This window comes from Gracilinanus agilis, chromosome 1, assembly GCF_016433145.1.
Source record: "Gracilinanus agilis isolate LMUSP501 chromosome 1, AgileGrace, whole genome shotgun sequence".
NCBI classification, from domain to species: domain Eukaryota; kingdom Metazoa; phylum Chordata; class Mammalia; order Didelphimorphia; family Didelphidae; genus Gracilinanus; species Gracilinanus agilis.
In genome coordinates, this window is record NC_058130.1 from 688,259,371 (window position 1) to 688,281,841 (window position 22,471).

The 22,471-nt window shown below is 34.4% G+C and overlaps 1 protein-coding gene across 1 annotated transcript in view; it reads left to right on the top strand.

Moving 5' to 3' along the window:
• KHDRBS3 (KH RNA binding domain containing, signal transduction associated 3) overlaps positions 1–14,415 on the top strand; it is a 213,556-nt gene extending 199,141 nt beyond the window's left edge. The window contains exons 8-9 of the mRNA XM_044669251.1: positions 11,120–11,178; positions 13,853–14,415. Of these exons, the coding sequence (XP_044525186.1) occupies positions 11,120–11,178; positions 13,853–13,944 (151 nt within the window). The 3' untranslated portion in view covers positions 13,945–14,415. The remainder of the gene's footprint in view (positions 1–11,119; positions 11,179–13,852) is intronic.
• Positions 14,416–22,471: the final 8,056 nt, after the last annotated feature.

Consider the following 22,471-nt stretch of genomic DNA (forward strand, 5'->3'; position numbering starts at 1 on the left):
ATAACATTTATGTTATTCTTGACCTTTCAATTGTACTTCTTGACTGGATCTCTTATACTGGAACCTGTAAAGGCCTTCCTGGAGTAATAAATAATAATTAACTCAATGAAATACCACCAAGTTAGTAACATGGTTTTGATGTTTCAATAGACAAATACCTTTTCTAAAATATAATATTGTTAAAAGTAGCAATATAATTCATAAACAGAAAAGAAAGGAACCTTAGACATCATCTATCCAAAGCCCATCATTTTGTAGATGTGGTTCACAGTTAATAAGTTGCAGAATTAGGCTTTGGAACCCAAGTCCTCTGACTCCAAAAAGAGAGCTAATTGAGTATTGCCTCATTGAGGAGGAACAAGATTGCTTATACTTGGGCTCTGGGTTTGATTCTCTCCACCACCATTTCCTGTCTCTGGGATGAATAAAAGTCATTTAACTTCCCTTTAGTATGCTTCTCTCATCATAAGACATAATTTCATGGGTTGTCTTTAGGAAAATGCTTTGTGAATGATAATGTGTTATAGAAATACAAACATTTATTACACTGAAGTCATTTTAAAAGATGTTTAGAGGCACAGTAATGCACTAACCTTAAAACATATGAAAATTACATAAGATGAGAAGACATGGGGCTATGATGTATTTTGGAATTATCCTCATTCTCAAAGAACTCAACAGAAATTTCTAAAGAGAAATTACATATACTCAGGTCTCTCTGCTCTCCCATTTAGTAAATAAATGTTTAGTGTGTCCAAATTCCTCATAAGAAAGGACACTGCAAAAAAGTTTGTGAACCACCACTGTAGAGAATATACCCAATGGTACTGGAAGCTGTCCTCTTAACATCTCTAGTATACCAACATTACATTCTACCTGTAAGTCTGTTGTCTCTGATTCTTGCTATATAGCATCACAGAACCAGATTATTTGAGAGTAGAAATATGCCAAAGGAGTCCCTACTAGAATATACCTGAATGTGCCAGTCCCCCTAGAAATTAAATTCATCACCTCTTGAAACATCCCCATTACTCATTTTAATGGCATTGGGAGGAAGGATTGTCTTTCCAGTGTCTACCCTAAATTTGTTATTCAGTTGTGTTTTTTTTAAGTCAAGTATGAATCTTTGTGACCACATTTGAAGTTTTCTTGGCAAGGTACTAGAGTGGTTTGCCATTTCCTTCTCCAGCCTATTTTGTAGATGAGGAAACTGTAGCAAAAAGGGTTTTGCCCAGGGTTACACAGCTCATAAGTAGCTGAGGCTAGATTTGAACTCAAGAAGATCAGTATTCCAGTATTCCTGACTTTAGGATTGGAACCCTCTTTGCTACTGAATTCAGAATTAACATGCATGAATTAATAATATTTAATGTATTTTGGAACACTTCATATGTATGACCTTTTGCAAATTAATAAAAATAAGTCTTTACTCTGTAAAAGCCCTACTCTAGTGCCTCATCATTGCCATCCCATCAATGTCTTCTTATCCACATCTTTCAATAAATTTCCATAACTAATCTATCCATTGTATTTAGAAATTTTCCTGTGATTCTTTTAATATTTTGGGTATACCAGTGTATGTCTCTGTTTATCCCATGTTATGGTCTCCCAGTCTTAACAAACCACACACTTCCTTTCTGTCTAATATTGTCTATGATGTTTTTTCCTGCCACTTCTCGAGTCAAAAGTATTAATACATACAACCTAAATATGTTACCAGGAACCTTTCTCTTTTCTTTGAGGTTATGAATAGTTTGGGGTTTTGGTATATTCTTTCAAGATCTTGGATTATCCTTATCACATATATCACATAGAGAATACTGATGTTAAAGATTTGTGCTTTTGCTGGAGGGACTCGTTTAGCATCATTGAAATCATTAAACAGTTACCCAAATAAAGTTAAGTCTAATCTTTTCCTCTTACTAAATTATGAGCCCACCTCATTTCCCATATGTAACACATTAACTTTTGTAGCATATGTTATATAGCAAGTTGCTACATATTGCTCTATAACATATATCAAATATATGTAGCATATGTAGAGCAAATATATATTTGTAGCATATATATGCTATAAATGTTAATATATTTATATTTTAGACTACTGATCTAGCTGCATGGATATTATACATTTTTTCTTCTCTTTAGTTTTTCAGTATGAAATAGTTCAAATTTTCTCATTCATATTGATTTCTTTGAGCAGTTTTTGTAGTAATTAAAATAATCATTGCAAATACTATACTGTAGACTTTGCTCAGAAAATCTTCTGACACTGATATTTTATACCTCATTTCATGTTCAGTAATCAGCAGCTCATTAAAAAAGATTCAATTCAGTTAATATATATATATATAATAATCATTTTTGCCATCATTAAAACAATCTAGTTCAAAAAGTGATTATGTCAAATTGGACATTGTTCTGTATGAATCTCAAGACAGAAAAAGAAGTCCTTCATCTTCTAGAGATTTCCATGATGGCTTATGAAATTGTATTCAAACCCTTGAGACCTGATTTGTCTGAAAATGGAAAAGGAAGAATGTCAGTTATCTACTTCGAACATATGTTGATGTCATAATGGATAAGAGATAATAAATTATTTAATTAGTGTTTTCTTTAAATTGTAAAAAAACTGTCTTATGGGTTGCTTTTGTTTTTAATGTTAATTTTACAAAAATAAATTGGTAATAATATTTTTGAAATATATTTATGATCATCAGTGATGAAATTTCCAAGTTGGAAGGGACTAGAGATTTTCAAATCCTTCCATTCAATTCAGCTAATAGTTATTAATCACCCTCCAAGTGAATATCTTTGTGCTTTTTTCTCAGAATATACAGATAGAATTGACATAATCCTTGCCTTCACCAGGCTTACATTTATACATAAGAGGTACAACAGGTACCCAAATAATATATTTAAATTGCATATTAAATCATTTCAAGGTAAGTTAAGATATAAGAAGGTAAATGGACATCCTCAAAACAACTTAGCAGGTTAGTTTCAGGACCAAGGATGTAAAACCAGGCTTCTTGCCTCTCACCACCACTTTTCCTTTGTACTACATGCAGTGCTTTTAAGGACATTCCTATAATTCATATTAATACTAGTTAATAAGGGGAAAAAAGAGGACGTTCTCTTTCCCATCATTTTGAGGAAAACCTGTCTTCTCCTTTGTATTTGTTTTCCTACTACCTAGTACACTGCCTAGACATTGGCAGGTACTTAATAAATGCTTGATTGATAATTAATTTCCTCTTTTATGGACAGCAAATTTAGTGTTGATCATCTCAAAAACATTGAAATATTTTTAAATGTTCAGTTATCTAAAATAATGTAGAAAAATTAACTTTTAAAGTCTTCATTTAAACCTTTTCTACCCTTCAGGTATTACATCATTAAATTGCCATTTATTCAAGTTATAATTTGAATTTTCTCTTATTTTCCTCTCCCTACTAATAATATGACAAAGTTACTAATTAATAGTTAAATGTCAGAAATTCAGACTGAAATAAATAAGGTATGCATAGTTTATAATTTAGAAAAACATCATTGTTATAGTATTCAGAGAGCTTAAATTCATGAGGACAGAAAAAGAAAACAGCAGCAGAATCCTTGTCTGGGTATGTTTAAATTAATTAAGACTTGGTTACAAGTAAAAGGTATCCAAATTCTTAACAAAAAGCTCAAAATTTTGTTGGAATGGAATGGAAGATGAATAGCATAAAGCGGCAAATCAGCCTTGCTTCTAGTTTTATTCTCAACTAGTTTAGCTAAACCAGAAAAGAGTTAAATAAATTTTCTCCATTCTGTCCACTTAAGATAGCAGAGCAGCCTAAATAACAGAATTAACACTGTTGTAATTAGCTAATAAACATCTCTGGTAAAAATCCTAGATAAATAACTTAAAAAAGAACTTAAGGATAGTAGAATCAAAGGCAAGTTAATGACCTGGGAAATTCCATTCATCCAGTTCTGTACTTGATACTGACATAAAGTCAATAGACTTATTTTAAAAACACTTATATGTTATGCAATGTACAAAGGGCTATGTATTGTGTGTGTGCATAACTATTTTTAATAGAAATATTGGAACTGGAAAGGAACTTGATCAAGTCAGAGAGATTAAGGACAACTTTAAATAGTTACATAATGCCAAAGCTAAAGCTCAGACCACATTTTTCCACCTCCAAGTCCAGGGCTGTTTCTATTCGTAAGTATGTTTATTAATCAGGGTTATTAATAAAATTGCTTTGCCAAAATATTCACTACACATTCTTTGAATCAAGGAATATAGATGTCATTATCAAAGCAAAACTACATTAATTACCAAATAATGGAAATTAGGGACCCCTGGTTATAAAAAACTTTAACCAAAAAAATGATGAGAAACATTTAACTAGGATGTTGCATTTTGTGATATTATGATTAGAGATTTTCTTTAGAGAAACTGTACTATTCATTCAGCCAAGTCATCACAGTTTTATTAAACCCAAAGTCTACATAGCTTATTCTCACCTTCAGAAGCTGTTCATTATGGAGGTTGTTATGACCAAATTAACAAAGAATTGATTTTATGCTCATCCAGTGGGATGTGGAAAATGGCTTTGGTGTTTAGAACCCTTCACAATAATGGGATTTCATTGATTTAAAAGTATTTATAGAACAGCATCCTAGAATAGAGATGGAATTTTTACTGGTCAACTCACCCCAATAACCCTCTTACCTGTGGTTTAGTGACCTTTTCTACACCAGCCTTGACTAAAGGACCACTGTTTGAACACCTTCACTTAATGAGTATTAATGAATCCACTTACTAAACATTCACTAAACAATCACTCTCTGTTCATGCTGTCTTTGCTCTCTATCAGAGACTATGATAATGTAACAGGAAAAACTGGACCAAATGTCAATATCATATCATGAAATGCTACTTCTAAGTCTAGTAAGTCTTACTTTTCTGCTTTAGAACAGTTTTTATAAGAGCCTCTACTCTTCCCTTGGCCACTCACTCATTATGTGTCCTGTTCCATGTCCCTTTATCTTTCTTCAGTTCAGCTTCTCCCATTCATAAGGTTATTTCAGTGAGTTCTAACCAGTTTGGATTAGGCAATTTTTTTCTTCTCAACTTTTTCTTTAAATTGAGATTTAAGAGAAATGCTCATTAATAGAAATTGTAATATACTTTTCATGTAAATCAGTAGGTCCTCCTCCCCTCCCCCTTAGAACATATGTTGGACTTGCAGTTTATATCTTAGAAGTGTAATATTTCTTTATTTAATAGACATTGAAACTCTATGAAATGAAATGCTGCAAAACCAATTCAGACAGAACTGACAGGTACAAGAATGGGGCTCAGCTGCTCCAAGCATCCAGACTTGATGACAGTCTTGCAATAAATAATCAGAAACTGGGTAAAATGATAGCGAATGTCAGTTTAAAGTTTTCCCTTGTCAAAAGTAAGATTGTCTTATCACCAAACTTTTACAAGACCAAATAATGCCACTTTTATCCTCATATTTTTGGAGGGAGCAGAGTAGGGAGAGGGCAAGTTTCCCTTTCTTATGTTTTCTGTTAAAGGAATACAAAGATGGAAAATTAATCTACATTAATTACTTCACAGTCAATTGCTTGAAATGATTAATAAAGTTTGGTTTATCCAGAAAGCAGTTGTTATATTCCCATATGTTTATTATTCTCAGCACCTGTCATTTACTGTACAGCATTAAACAATCAAGAATTGTTTCCAAAGAGACAGATTTACCTTCGATGTTATAAGTAGGTTATCTCATTTGATTTGAAGGACAAAGATAAAATTCTCAAGAACACTAAAGCTTTATCCAAAGAGCCCTTATGATGAAAGTGTTACACTTTGCTGAAAAGACAAGTTCATTTTACCTAATACTAGGTTTTCAGGTATTATCTGTTAAATTGTTTTGACATAATGCTCTCTAATTTAACTGTTCTTTGACCAGACACTAGTAAGCTAGTGTTTTGTTAACATGTTTATGCTTTGATAGACAATACAAAGAATTTTCTATATATTGATGATGGAAAGACAACTCTAATAATCCTTACTATAATATCTAGAATCACAAGACAAACCATAAGGAGTTATCATTTTATCAGATACTGAAAAAAATAACAAAATTCAGTTTGAAGTTTTCTCATGTCAAAACTAAGATTATTTTATTACCTGATTGCTGAACCAAATTATGATACTTTTAATCCCCCAGTTCTAAGGTCAATATGTCTGAGGCAGCATGCCCCTATTTTTATTTTAACCCTTGTTAAAGCAATCCACAAGTAGAAATTATCAATCTTCTTTAATAATCATGTGTAAATCCTACACTTTCCCTGGCCTTCCTGATTTGGAAAAAAATACCTTTACACCTTTAATAGGCTGTTTATAGATGTTGAATGATTTTTAATTGAGCTTAATAGTATCAAAATACTGTGATAATCTTCTATAAAGTAGGTCTATGACTTTTCCTGATCCCCCCCCACCCAAGAATTTCTCACACCAAATTGGTGAGCACTTAGTCAGATCTCTCTTTAGTCTCTGTCACATACGATTTTATATTATACTTTTATCTGTTTCTGTCATACTTTCCAGAGCAGAAGGTTTATCTTCTTAATGGCAGTACTGTCACTTTAAAAAAAAATTTATGTACGGTGCTTTTTTTGCAAAAAAAAAATCATCATTTAATGTTTGATGAACTAAAGCTAATTAGAGAGGCATCCTATTTAATAGAAAGGTCATGAAATTAGGAAGGCAGAGTGACTAGGTTAAAATCTTACTCCTGAATTTTTCTAGTTGTGTGATTGTGAACAAATCACAGAACTTCTCTGGATCTCTGTTTCCTCTGTAAAGTGAGAATAATAACATCTATAAAACTTAGTCCACAGGGTTATTGTGAGAAAAAATAAAGGGATATTTATACAACATTTGGAAAATTTTAAAATGCTGTACCAATATCAGCTAACCTAACAGCGCTTTCATATTTTCAAACTTTTTTCTATTTCTTCCCCTTCTCTACATTCTAATATAAAATCATTCATTTTACAAACAATAAAGACCGATAGCACAGTGTCAAAAATGAGATCGAACAGGGTAGACACAGAAACAAGTGAAATATGGTTTCTCTTCTAGAAACGTTGTATCTAGTAGGAAATTGAAAGAATGTCCACAGATAAATAAATTGTGGATATGCATATTGTTAGAATAATTTAACTTAATAATCTTGTGAGATTGAAATAAGAATTTGTGTTTATTTCCATTGACAACAAAAAAAGCAACAAGTACAATTACTATAAAATTAAAGGATTAAAAAACCTTCAAGAGGAGGTGAGTAAAAGTATGAGTAATAAAATGAGAAATCAAAATTGCTAACATTACATAATGGCACATGATACCTTTCCTATGATACCATATTAACAAAGATTTAACATAAATTTGATCTTTAGTTCTGAACAAAATTTAGTGTTTTGAAAAGATATATAATGTTTCCTAATCTGCATAATGGTGTAGTAAACTGTCCCTTATTTTTCTTTAGAAATATAATTTTTGGGGGCAGCTGGGTAGCTCAGTGGATTGAGAGACAGGCCTAGAAGTGGGAGGTCCTAGGTTCAAATCTGGCCTCAGACACTTCCTAGCTGTGTGACCCTGGGCAAGTCACTTGACCCCCATTGCCTAGCCCTTACCCCCTTCTGCCTTGGAGCCAATGCACAGTATTGACTCCAAGACGGAAGGTAAGGGTTAAAGAAAAGAAAAGAAGAAAAAAGAAAAGAAATACAAATTTTTTTGCGGGGGGAGCAGCTGGGTAGCTCAGTGGATCGAGAGCCAGACCTAGAGACGGGAGGAGGTCCTAGGTTCATCTGGTCTCAGACACTTCTGAACCGTGTGACCCTGGTCAAGTCACTTGACCCCCATTGCCTAGCCCTTACCACTCTTCTGCCTTAGAGCCATTACATAGTATTGAATCCAAGATGTAAGGTAAGGGTTTTAATAAAAAAGAGAGAAGGATACAAATCTTCCCATGATGATATTGTGAAGTCAGATCATTATTAGTTTTAAAATATCCATCCATGCATTTTATCGGCCCATTTTCTGTTATTTGATATTTTATTACTGTTCTCACATATCCTGAAGAAAATAGAAGGACTACAAAATAAAACAGAGATCACTATAATGTTGTAAGATATAGAGCACTAGATTTGGGAGTCCTAAATCCTGAGGCTTAGCCCCACAATCTCTCCAGGCCCTAGTCTCTTCATCTCTAAAACAGTGATAGTAATCCTAAAACTAGATGCCTCAGGGCAGCAGTGAGAAAAGCACTTTGTAAACTATAGAATGCTATATAAATATTAACCCACGATATCCTTTATCTTCATTTATGAAGTGCCCACATTATGCACAGGACTGTGCTGATGATTATGGATTACATAATAAGCAAAGACTGCCAGCTACAAAGGTTTGCTGCCTAGTCCCAAAATACATACTCCTCTAAAACCTTGAACTTCACAGTAAGATGTAAGAAATTCAATGAGAATCTATAGTAAATGTTTTTTTAACCTTTTACCTTCTGTCTTATAATCAATAGTGAATATGGGTTTCAAGGCAGAAGAGTGCTAAGGACTAGGCAACTGCAGTTAAGTGACTTGCTCTAGGGTCTCATACGTTGGATTTGAACCCAGGACCTCCTGTCTCCAGACCTAGTTCATTATCTGCTGATCTACCTAACTGTCCCTAGTAAATGACTTCTTGTACTCCAGAAATAGACAGCCTCCCAGGTGCCACCCTCAACATAGATAAGAAATGTCAAAGAATGCCTGTAATCTGTAATGCACTATATCCAGAAGCAAACCTCACCCCCCTGCAAAGCCCAAGAACAGAGAGACTTTCAAAGTTCTTGGCAGCAGTGGTGACCACACCATGTGATGCAGCAGTTCTGGAACCTAAACCCTTGTCCAGAGGATCTGAACTCTGTAACACTGTTTTTAGACACTAGAGGGCCCAGAATATACAGAGATCAGAACCCCAAAATTGGAAGAAGGAGAGGAGGGAACTGGTTAGAAAGGGGAAGAGACTGATATTCAGGAAGTAGATGTCAGGGGAATGTGGAAAACTAGAATGCAGCAAACAGAAATCAATGACTATGAAACAACTAAAAATATTAGAAAAGAATCAAAAAATGAAAAAGAGAAGAAAATATAAGCTTCTTGATATCAAAAACAGCTTGCTTGGATACATTCTAGTAGAGGGAAAAGGAAACAAGTGTCTCTTCTGAAGAAAGAAACACAGTCTTGGGGCTTAGGGAGGATTTTTTTTCCTTAAAGCTTTTAAAAGGGGAAAGAGAAGGGCAAATAGAAGGAGCAGCAAAGAGAATGAACTTGCTACATCTCATAATTAGAGTGCATGGGAATATAGAAATGTAGAAGAAGGGATGGATGAAATGGGCATGAAATGGAGCTAACTCTTATCTGAAATGGACAAAGGAGTGTTGAGAATGAACAGACACATATTCACCAGTAGTTGGTATAAAAACTTCAAACTCAACAGAGGAATAAAAGTTGGGCTGAGTGGGAGGCAATTAAAAGGAAAGGTAATAGAGGGAGGAAATAGTCACAAACTAAGAGATGGTGTAATCCAGAAGAGGGTTTAAAAGGGTAAAAGGGGGGGTAACCCTGTAAAGTGAAGCCTTCAACAACTTCAAGCAATTGGGGAAGAGCTGAACAAATTGTAAAATATTAATATAATGGTACCATAAGAAATGATGACAAGGACAATTCAGAGAATCGTGTTGTATGAGCTGATGCGGAGTGAAATGAGGAGGACCAGGAGAACAGTGTATGCAAGGATGGTATTGTAAAGAGGGGAAGGGGGGATAGTTCTTTCCCAATACTAAAGAAATCTCATCAATGCAATGACCATTCGTGTTTCCAGAATAAATAGATGGACTTAAGATGCAGAGATATACATTTTTTGGACATTATCACTGTGTGGATTTTTTTTTGCTTGAATATACTCATTCCCCACAATCTCCCCTCCCCTTTTCTCAGATAATGGAGTGGGGGGAGATGCAAAGGACAGTTTTAAGAATAACATATAGAATTTATTACATTTTTTTGAAAAAACAAGTAACACAGAATGGATGTTTGCAGTTTATATTGAACATCATTCTACTGCATTTTCAGAAATACTCTTTTGATGTTAAGTTCTGAATTTCACATTAATTATTTTTTAATATTGTAATTAAAATCTTTGTATTCAGAAATTGTGTGGTTGGCAGGGAAGAAGAGAAGTGGGGAAAAAGCCATAAAAAACATAAACCCATAGACAGGTCACCATAAGGTCTTTCCTTAGAAGTTCCCTTACAAATATGTAAAGATCCCATTTCTTAAGGTTCGTGGTCCACTGGAAGCCTCGCCTGGAACTCATTGTTTGCCACATCACATAGTAAATAGCTGTATGTCTTGGAAAGAATTTTCAGACTTTAAAATGCATTCATTTATAAAAATTCATATTAAACAAAACATTTCTCATTGTTCCTCTCCATCACCTCAAATGCATTGTTTTTTTTTCCATTCTCATCAACCCTAATCTCTTTCTTCAGTTTTACTACCACTCTGTTCCCCTTAGGATTTCTTGAATAGTAAACACTAGATTGCATTTGTGCCTAAGAAAAAATTTCAAGTAGGAATAATCTTAACTGTATAACCATTTCACCATAAACTTTCTTTTTCTGAAAGGATATAAGGGTCAGTATATCAACATCCATAGGTGGTGGACATCCTGACCTAAGCCTGTTTCTTATCTATACATAAAAAAGCATACAAATATCTCTGTAAATTTCTTATGTAATACTTACTTGATTAGATTTGGGAGAATGAAGAAAGTAGAGTTTAATATTACCCAATTCCTTGGTCCTCTAGTGTCAGTACTCTTTCATCTCAACTAGGGGACTTTTTTTAAAATAAATCTTCCTTTTATTCTGAGTTTTTCTGTTGAGTCAGAATAATTTTTCTATAGCTTAAATATTCTATAAAAACTTTTTACTTAACTATTTTGAACTTTGTTCTTTTTGTGTGTGTTTTGTTTTGTTTTTGTCTAATACAGTGGTGCTGATTACTATGATTATGGGCATGGACTTAGTGAGGAGACTTATGATTCATATGGTGAGTAACTTGACAACTATTAGTAGAAAATAAGAGAATCAAATCTAATTTAGGTCCTTTTTAAAGAGGAAATCTCTAAAACCTGCATTAAAATTAAAACAGAACCATCTATGAGTTCATTTATACTTATCTAGATATTTTCACAGAGCCCTTTAATATTAAAGAAGCAACAAAACCTATGCAAGATTGTACATGAAATCCCAAAAACATAGAGACCAGGTCTCTTATTTTAATGCTATAACTTTCACAGATTTATCAGAAAGCTCACTGGTAGTCACTGCACAAAGGATACAGAAGCATTTAGAAAAAATAACAGGCTTAAGGATATGACAATACTGATGAAGAATCAATTACACAGCCCATGGTAAAAGTATAATGATAGTGGAGATATATCTCAGAACCATTTCTCAGTGTAGCAATAGCAGGTTTAATTAAAAGAATCTGTAGTAACAGCAGAATTCCCATTTTTTAAAAAAGTATCTTTACTTGAAAGATGAATATTAAATCTTTGGCTAGAGATCAGAGGACATGAAGTCTTCAATTAGTCAAGAAGCTCAAATGCCCATGAATTTCTGGTGAGCAGCACAAGTGAATCAGGATTCTAGCTAATGGATGTTATGACATTTTTCTGAACATAACTGGAAAACCATTTTCTGGTGTTCCTTTTGAAGTGCATTTTGTTATATCGCCTGCCTGAAGCAATGATGACCTCAACTAGGATTTTTGTTTGTCGTAACAAACACTTATAAAAATACATTGGTTTGCTGAATGCTGTCTACTTAAATTGATGCAAGTTAGCTTGAGGGGACGTAGCTGATTGCATGTTTGTATCAAAAGAAGAGGTCATTCTAAGCATTTTTCCCTCACAGCTTTTTAAATTGGTCTCTGTGGACAACATAGCTTTTAAATTGCTGTATGTTGCAGCACAGAACTTAACTCTTTGATGATCACATCTTGAATTCACTAAGGAAACAATTTTGAAAGAGCTGTGATTCACAAATAACTCAGTGGCAAAGGCTTCACTATGACAGTGCTTTTTATAGTTTTATATTACAAGATATGAAATATACAGCATCTCATTAAGCAAATTTCTTATCAATGAAAAATAATTTATGAGAGCAATAAATTTCCCTTCAGTATAACTTTGTTTTCCACATTCATCTATGGAAAGATTCAGTTAAAATGCTACATTATCCCTTTGTCCCAGCTTGCCTGCCCATGTCTTTTGACATTCCATTTTGTTTTCTTTCTCCATTCATGAAAATGGAATTTAATTATTTTTCCATAACATAATCCACTTATAAATATAGTGCTGAAAAACTGGGAAAAGTTTAATTCTTAACATTTAAGACTCCTTTTGCATTAGTATCAGCCAGGAAGAGTAGAGTTGTAGAACTAGTTACTTGAAAAAATGTACTTAAAGTTTTGGTTAATGCAGCTTTGACTCAGCTTAGTGTTATAGAAAAGATCACTGGACTCCCAATCAGGAGAGCTGATTATAAGCCCTAGCTTTGCCATAGCTACTTAGTGTACATAGATGAATAGGTTCCTCTCTTCTGGGCCTTACCTTCTTTATCTGTTAATGAGAACATGATGACCTCGTAAAGCCCCTTCTAGCTCTAATGATTCTATTTCCATTAAAGTTTTGATTGTTTTAATAAATTGCCACAACATTTTTGGTCAGTCTAAGCAAACATTTATTTAGCACTATGTGCAGTGCTAAGAGAGAAAGACTGGTTGATATAATTACTGATTCTATGGAATTTATTTTAGTACAGTGGTTCAGATTGTATACAAATGAGTATCATGTATTCCTTCATTTGGTCATTCATTCAATAAACACTTATTAAATACCTCATATTCAAGGCTCAGTGCATGGGTATTCCAGATACAAAAACAACAATAATTGAATACTTCCCACTTTCAAAGGAGCTTACATTTCTCAATTAAAAAATATATGTGCACATGCATGTACATAGGTGCAATAGGTGCAAATATGCATATATATACACATACATAATAGTTAGCAATTTCCTAGTGCTTTAAGGTTTACAAAAATAATTTCATATATTTTAACTCATTTCCTACCCACAATAATCTGTTATCCCCAGTTTACACATGAGAAAACTGAGCTGAGAAAGGGTTCAGTGACTTGCTTAGGGATCACACAACTAGTATCTGAGACAGGATTCAAATCCAGACATTACAGACTCCCAGCCCTTCACTCTATCCATATACATATCTCAATATAAAGTATACATAAACTAAATGCAAAAAATATGTCCTGGCACAGCAGGGATAGGGAAGGCTAACAATGTGGAAGAAGAAGAAGAGAGTCCTTGTGTTGGTGATGGCACTTGAGCTGAACCTTGAAGGATATAGGCATGACTAAGAAGAAAGTACATCCCAAGGATGAAGAATGGTAATGCCTGCTAAATATACAAGACAGATACAAACCAAATGTTGTGTCAGGTCCATGAGGAGAAAGGAAAATTACTGAAGAGGGACATTTGAGTTGGGCTTTAAAGGAGAGATTTAGTCTTCAAAGAAAAATACACATTTTAAAATGATATTAATCCATTGGTTCAGTGCTAACTTATAAGTCTCAAAAATGAAACTGTATTAGCATCAGTAACAATAATCTAATTATTATTATTATTCTTATCTTCTCTAGGACAAGAAGAGTGGACTAACTCAAGACATAAGGCACCTTCATCAAGGACAACAAAGGGAATCTACAGAGACCAGCCATATGCCAGATACTGATTGTACTGTCTGATGTTGTGAAATATCCAATCTCCACCAGTCCTGTATACTGTTCAAAGTAATTTTTTTCTATGAACAATCCCTTTTTAATAAATCAAAGCGCTTAAAATCTGAATGGATGGACTGAACTTAAACTACTTTGTTGAAACAACAAACTGGGCAAAAAGACATGTAAAACAAGGAACTTTGTTATTGCCAGTCTGTATATGACAAATAGGAGATCAAAAGGAAAAAAATAACCTTTGATTAACTAGTGTTAAACAAAAATTAGGTTTACTAAACATGTTAATCCATCCTTTTAACATAAGCCTCACCTTTCCTTTTAAAGGTTGTCCACAGAATTTAGTTCTATCTTTCAACCATATGCTAGTTTTTTTCTCTTGCAAAGATGTGTAAAAAGGGAAGCCAATTACAAATGCAAATAATGTGGTATTCTTTTGTAACTCAAGTCTTGAAATGTTCTGTAGTGTTAAGCAAAGTCTCTTCTTGCTTGATACTAAATAAACTTTTGAAAGAAAAGCCTTGTGTGTGAGCTAACAATTTTTTTCTTATTAAAAAAGCCTTTATAAATAGTAGTAAACAGGGAAAAACACTCTTAACTATGATTGTCATAAAAGGGTACACTAAACATTGTACACCGTTTAAAAATGGTATAAAATTAAATGTACAGTCATATACTCACAGTAGGTTTAAATGATGTTTAAAGACTCAAAATGGTATTGCTCTTGCCTGAGTGCCATATTAAAACCAAATCTTGTTTAAAACTGGTTTTAAAATAACTACTGAATTTTCTGAAAAAGATGTGATTAGTTTTCATCTTGTTGAGCATTTTTTCACTAGTGCAACTTTGGAATTTTTATGAGACTTTTGGTACCTTAATGAACACCTCGCTCCGTGCTGGAAGTAATAAACACAAAGCTATTAAAGACATTCTGACTTGACTAATTGAGGTCGCTTTCGTCAGAGGCCGAGGATGTGTAACCCTTAAAACGGTCTTCATTTTCAAAGGTAAATAAATCAAATAAGATTTTAATCTCACTTAATTTATCTTAATATAACTAATAAAACCAGGAAGAATACAACTTAGAAACTTTTATGATCCATTTTAGAAAGGCTTGAAGATCACCTAAATTCTCATTTTAAAAAGTTTAATTTGTTTTAGTAATCTAAAAAGCCTTAGTTGAGTCCATTTAATTGGGGCAAATTATTCCCTTTTAAACAAATGTAAAACCTCATAACTAGTAATTTGTAATACATTATTTGTTCATAAATTTTTAGTAACCAAAGACAGTACTTAAAATTATAATTGTTTCCTTTATTTTTTTTTTGCTATAGATTTATAACATGAAATGTTTAAATTTTGGGGTTTTTTTTGTTTGTTTATTCTGTTTACATTAAGTAAAAAGGTCTTTTCTTTTGTCAGGAAATGGCAACCATCTTGAAGAGTAAGAAAAACCCATCGCAAATGTGATGAAAACAATGGTACGTAAACTGTTCATTTCCAATGCTTTTGACACTTAATGGAAGATGAAAATAATTTCATGCTCATCTAAAGCTGGGTGGAAAATTTCCCATGATGTTTTCTTATTACCAAGTCTAGTGATTATGGCAAATTAGCTCCTAAGGTCAGAAAGAGAGCCTCTGAAATGTAAACAAGTCACAGTTAGCAAGCATTATTATAATCTCTACAAAGTCTTATCCATCCTAGTATGTTTTTATATGTTTTCATTATTGTCAGAGTTACAGTTTAATAGGTTTTGATAATGAGTATCTAAATACCTCTTAAGGAAAGATACTATAATATTGATCTAATTTCTTTTTTGCATTATTATATACTTTTTAGGACCATCAAACAACTACCTGATCATACTTGATCAAGTCTTAAAAGGACTAACATTAATTAATAGTTAACATTTATAAAGTAAGGTTTTCAAAGCACTTTATATTATTCCTTTTAAACTTTAGAAGACTACAATCACATTTTAAGGTGCTGTGGTTTTAGATCAGAAGTAAAAATGAATTTTCATTAACTACTACAGCTAATATAGTCATTCAGCAAGAACTTGCAATGTGCTTATGCTATGCACAGTCCAAAGCACTATGGTATTTACAATATCATTGTGGGGGGGTGATAAACTAGAGGAAAATAACAAAGAAGATAAAGGGACTAGAGAAACAAGATATCATCTAAAGGAGCCTGAAGAGGAGAAGACAGTGGGGAAATTATAGGTTTCTCCAGGCATTTTACACTGTCATCTGGAGGAGGGGGATAAGGGAAGGAAAGGGAATAAACTTTTACATATTACCTACTCTGTGTAAACAATGTGCATGCTAAGTGCTCTATAATCAGCTAATTTGATCCTTATAACATTGTGAGGTGAGTACTATTATTTTCTCCATTTTATACATGAGGAAACTGAAGCAGACATTTAAGGCACTTGCCTAGGGTCAAACAACTTGGAAGTGTCTGAGGGCATGTTTGAACTCGGGTCTTTCTGGCTTTAGGCCAAAGGTCCACTGGCATAGACATTTTTTGCTTGACCACAACAGGTATTGGTCATGGGGAATAAAGTTTCTGCTACATCCCGATAATTAAAGCTCTCCAAAAGTGAGATGAGATGCTTTAGGAAGAGTTCAGTTCATCCTCATGTGAAGAGTGAATCAAACTTTCTTTATCAATCAGTAATTTTTAAGTTAACCAATCGAAAACATAAGTACCCCTACTTAAAACTAAGTAAGAGGGGGCAGCTGGATAGCTCAGTGGATTGAGAGCCAGACCTAGAGACGGGAGGTCCTAGGTTCAAATATGGCCTCAGACACTTCCCAGCTGTGTGACCCTGGGCAAGTCACTTGACCCCCATTGCCTTTAAAAAAAAAAAAAAAAAACTAAGTAAGAGCTTTCGCAAGTCACTTGCTAAAAGTGGGTGACAACTTCAGAGGCAACTGACCACCCCCTGGGCAGTGCTAAGCAAATTGAAAGACTGCATCTGATCTCCGTAAAGTGGAGGGAGGGACAGGAAGTGAAGCAGAAAAAGGACTGTAAAAAGTCTTGAACTTCCTGTCCAGGGAGCTTCCGCTGGTGACTTGCCTCTTGGTGGTGGCTTTGGACTGGGACTTTGGCTTCGACTTGGGACCTTGGCTCTTGGACTGCTTTTGAGAGCAATAGAGAAACATGGTCTGTTGGCATAATCTATGGATCCCATCAGAACCAGCTATAGTTTGCAAAGTCTCTACAACTGAGGGCGGTGACCTGAAAATCAGGTCATAGTATGGATGGCATAGCCAAAAAACCTGTAACCACTTTCTATAGCTCCTTTTATTAATAAAAGTGTTATAAAAAACCTAGGTACTGCATAATAAACCACCAGTCAAGGAATTTACAGTCTTCAGTTTAAAAGAAAAGGGTAATATATGGAAGGCCAATAGGAGAAATAGGGTCATAGATAGGGCTTGTTTTCTGGATTCCCTACATGAACAATCCAGGCTGAGGATTGAGGCAGCCTTTGTGTTTGGTCCTGGTAACCTAAGTCCTGAAAAGCTGTGATACCAGCAGGTTGGTTAATCCAAAACAAATTGACCCCTCCCAGAGGCTCATTTTATAATTGGAAATCATTGAGAGAAATAGAGTCTGTAATAGATATTTTATATCTGAACCCCATCAAAAGGTCAATGCAGTCTGGCAAGGCCGTGCATTGACCTTTCTACTCTGCAAATCAGAGCCCGACAGGATGGGCTATGTAAGATAAAAATGTGAAACTCCTCTCTTTTATTCCTTTTATGATCCACACCTTTTCTTATTGGAAAACATTATAGTCTTATTGGAAAGCTTTAAGTTCTGAGCAAGCCAGTAGTTAAGAGGTTAACAGTTTCTCCCCAAGACAGAAAAGCAGAAAATTAAACAGCCTGGCCTCTGAAACTGTTCCTAGACAGTCAAGGTCAAAATTAGATGAAGTTAGACAAGACTCTATCCAACCAGGTGCTTTCCTCCCGAGAAAGTATAAGATTCAATTTATAAGGATATCTTTATTCCCAGAATTAGCTTCCTGATAATTAGGTGGCTAAAATTCAGCCTTGGACCTTGTTCTATTCCGGGCTTATCTTTACCTTGAAGCCACTGAGGGTCCTTTGTACTTTGACAATTTGATTAATTTGTAATTTCTGTGCAACTACAAAGCTTCTTGGTGTTCTTTGTGTGAAATGAGTCTTGAAATCTGTATATATCAAACTTGAGACTCCATGGTAATTTGGAGTAGTCATGAGCTGACAGCCTGTCTCCTGCTTCCTTCTCACCTAAGCCGTCCCTTATCAGATTCCTGGAGTTGTTGGATAGCTTTCAATAGACTGCTTCTTAGAGGACTGTTCCTGGATCTTCTCCTTTGGACTTCGGTATTGGAGGACTTCACCTTGGGTGAGTGAGTAGCTGAAGACACCCCTGGACGTGGGGAAGCCCCGGTGGGGCTGAGCCTCATGTCACTAAAGAAGGGCTAGTAGGCTTGTTAAATCCTGACTCTCTAGCTACCTTTTTCCATTTTCACTCTTTCTACCTCTTTGTAAATAAAGCTACTAAAGTACTTTTTGACTTAAGTTATAATATCTTTAAATAGGTGACCACAATATTATTTTAGAATTCTCATATTTAGTCAAACCCCTAAATTTAATTTCTTACACTCACTATATATCTTCAGGAAATAGAGAATTCCTGTTCAGATATAGACCACTGAGTTCACTTATAATTCTGAGATTCTGTTGAGAACATAGTCATGGAATTTCAGAATTGGAATAGACCTTAGACAACATTTAAAGTCCTTCACAGTTTGGCTCCAGCCTATTAATCTGAATGAATTTCAGATTTTCAGTCATTTTGATTTTCCACCAAACTGGCTTTCAAACTGTTCTCAAACCTGGCATTTCATTTCCTACCTCACCTTTTCACAAGTTGTATCCCATGTCTCAAGTAAATTACACTTGATTATTTTATTATATTCTTAATCCTTGGCTTGTTGACATATAATCTATACTTTTAGACCATCTCCTTTTAATTCCTATCCACTAAATAAATGCACACATACCCTAGGGCTATGTCTTTATCCTTCTTTTTCCTCTATACTATTTCTTTAGGTCTCACCAACTCCATTTCTCTCTAAAGACAATTCTCATATTTCTTTGTCCAGCCCTTACCTCTCTTCTAACTATCAGATAACATCTCCAATATGAGATTATTCCTTTCTTATTTGAACATAGTTGTTTGCATGCCTGATTTTGTTTTTGTTTTGTTTAGACAGAAAAAGGAAATAAGAAAGAGATCACAAACCTGACCAATAGAACTAGAAACCCTCCCTGACAAAAGCTGAGCATCTAATATATCCTTAGCTCGATGTGATAATTTCTCCCTTAAAACAATAGTAGAGTCAACAAAGGGTTATCCTATTCTTTGCCTTTCTTGTGTTTCTGTTGTTTTGAAGTAAAATATTCTGCCCACTTTTAGACTTTCCTTTTCTTTGGCATATAATAATTATTTAGGAAATCTTATCATTTTTTGAGGTTTTAATACTCATCCTTCTAATTTTAGGATCCTTTCTACTTATTTATTTTCCTGTACACTTGCTTTTTTTTTTAAATCCTTTCTTTCTGTCTTGGAGTCAATACTGTGTATTGGTTCCAAGGCAGAAGAATGATAAGGGTAGGCAGTGAGGGTCAAGTGACTTGCCCAGGGTCACACAGCTGGGAAGTGTCTGGGGCCAGATTTGAAGCTAGGACCTCCCGTCTCTAGGCCTGGTTCTCAATCCACTGAGCTACCCAGCTGCCCCCTACACTTGCTTTTTAATCGAATTTTCTTTCTCTTGAAATCTTAGATGAATTTATCCTCTTTCCTCCCTTATATTCCCTTGTTTTTCACTTTCTAATTCTCTCTTCTCCCTCATCCCTCCTTTGGAATATGCCAATAAATCTGCACTATAAAGCTGCCTTTGCCTACCTCCACATCAGAGAATTTATATTTCACTAGCAACAGTTACTGCCCCAAGTCTTCTGGTGGTATAAAACTGGCCCCATTTATCTTTCCTTACCATTTCCTTCAGATCTCCAATAGTCTCTCATACTGACTCCTTGGATCATGTTCTTTCCTTCTCTAACTATAGTAAATCAGCTTCTTCAACTTTTTAGAGAGAGGACAGTATAAGTATTCTGGACAAAGGCTCTGTAGCTTTGTAAATCCCTAATCCTAGGGTCCATGCCAGGTAGAAAGAAGCCTGAGTTCCTCCCCTCTGATAGCACCACACCTGCCATGATGGAGCAGAATCAGTGCCTATTTACTTAATGCAATGAAGTAAGGATGGGCAAAGACTAGATTGAGGCAACTGTATCTGCCACTTGAAGGGATTCCTTGAATAAGATACAAGAGTGCTAAATAAGCACTTAAGGATTAGAATTCTCCAATATTAAATTCATAAAGCTGTTAACTTTTTGGGTTTCTGTCCTTCTGAAGCTTTCCCGTTATGTGCATTCAGCCATAACTACTATAGTTCTGGTGCTGTTTTGAGCAATTGGAAGTGTTTGAGAATTAATGAGGCCTCGAGAAAAATTCTAATCTGCTATCATGTTTGTTACATCCTAAACAAATATTCTCTTCTTGATCTGATTCTTTCTATAGAAAACCTTTATTAAATTTACTTTGTTCCTAATACTGTGCTAAGTACCAAAGGTAAGGAGTCAGAGGGAAAAGTTTCAAGAAAAGCCCTATGAACTAAAATTCTGTTAGGAAAGTCTGCCCAAGGGAAATAGGAAACTCTTGAGAATGAAATTCTGAAGACAAAGACAAACACCTTGACTACCTGCTATATAAATACAGTCAAGTAAAGGTAGAGGTCATAACAATAAAGAAAGTTGATAAATTGCTTATATGAGTGATGCATTGATATATATTTGAAGTACTCAAGTTTTTAATCAGAGTTTCTTATTTTTAACCTGAACCCATGGATACCTATTTTCCAAACCCCGACAGATAGCCATAGACAGATTTTAGGCTATCCGTAAACTTCCATAGAGAAAAAAATAGGTCTTTATTTCCATCAACCTTCTAACCTGCTTTATAATAATGTGCATTTTATTTTATGCACATAAAATATTAGTCAGGGAAGGATCCATGGACTTCACTAGACAAAAAAGCTAGAGAATGAAGAAGAAAACTATGAAGTAAGTACCATATTCCTTGAGAAGAGAGAGAATGACATATAGGTTAGTAAGTGGCTGAATAGTATTCAAACTACATTATAAAGATAAATGGAATAGTTAAAATGTGACAAAGATGATATTAGACAATCTGGAAAAATGCCTTCACTTTTTCACCAGATTATGAAAATCTCAACTTTCTGTCCACTTTTTTTATCCCCTATTTTTATTATTAATTCTTTTTAAAAATAATTTTTCATGAGTTCTCTACCAATGTCTTCATATCTTCTATGAAAAAACCCAAATCAACAAAGTTCTCTAGTGATGGCCTGACCACTTGTGTGCATAGTATATTGACTACTATTTTCTGGATTGGTAAAGGAACCTGAAATAATTAATCTTAAAAAGACAAACCTTCAGCCTTATAACCAAAAGGCATCTCATATTTCTGTTCTTCTTTAAATTACACGTGAATTGATAAATATCTAACAAAAGTTCTATAAGTTGTATAGTCTCTTGTATTTCTTCAGTGCTTCATATATAATTTTAAAGAAATAGACAAGGACCTTAATCTGTAACACCTGCCTGACTTTAAAAGTCTATTAAGGGGGGCAGCTGGGTGGCTCAGTGGATTGAGAGCCAGGCCTAGAGACAGGAGGTCCTGGGTTCAAATACGGCCTCAGACACTTCCCAGCTGTGTGACCCTGGGCAAGTCACTTGACCCCCATTGCCTACCCTTACCACTCTTCCACCTAAGAACCAAAACACATAAGTTATGGGTTTAAAAAAAAGTCTATTAAGTATACACATAGAACATGGCCCTTGACCCTAAGAAGCTAATAATCTAATATAGGAGCTAAGATATACACATATTAATATATCTGTATCTGTGTGTGTGAACAAATTGAAAAATGATAATGTGGAAGCAAAGGGAAAAAGGGCACTAATTTCAATATAAAAGAATAATTACATCTAACCCTTATGTTTTATATTATTTAACTACAGATTTTGGGTAAGACTCACCAAAAGATTTCTCCCTGTCTTGAACCCCTGAGGTCAACAAAAGGCTAACATATTAGGAATATTATGCCCCACCTCCAGTGCAATAAAGAAAGGCTGATCAATTATGAACCCAGCATAAACTGTGTACTATAAGTATCTTTGGGAAATGGCTCATCTCCAGAAGCCTCTATGTATAGGTGCAAAGAGAAACTTTTTACTACTCAAAAAACCTGACAAATATGATTGCTAAACAATAGAAAACAAGAGAGGTACTGTACTACAGGATGGGAAAAAGACAAATATTATTCCAGTTTTCAAAAAAAAAAGAAAATATCTGTATACTATATAGACCAGTAAG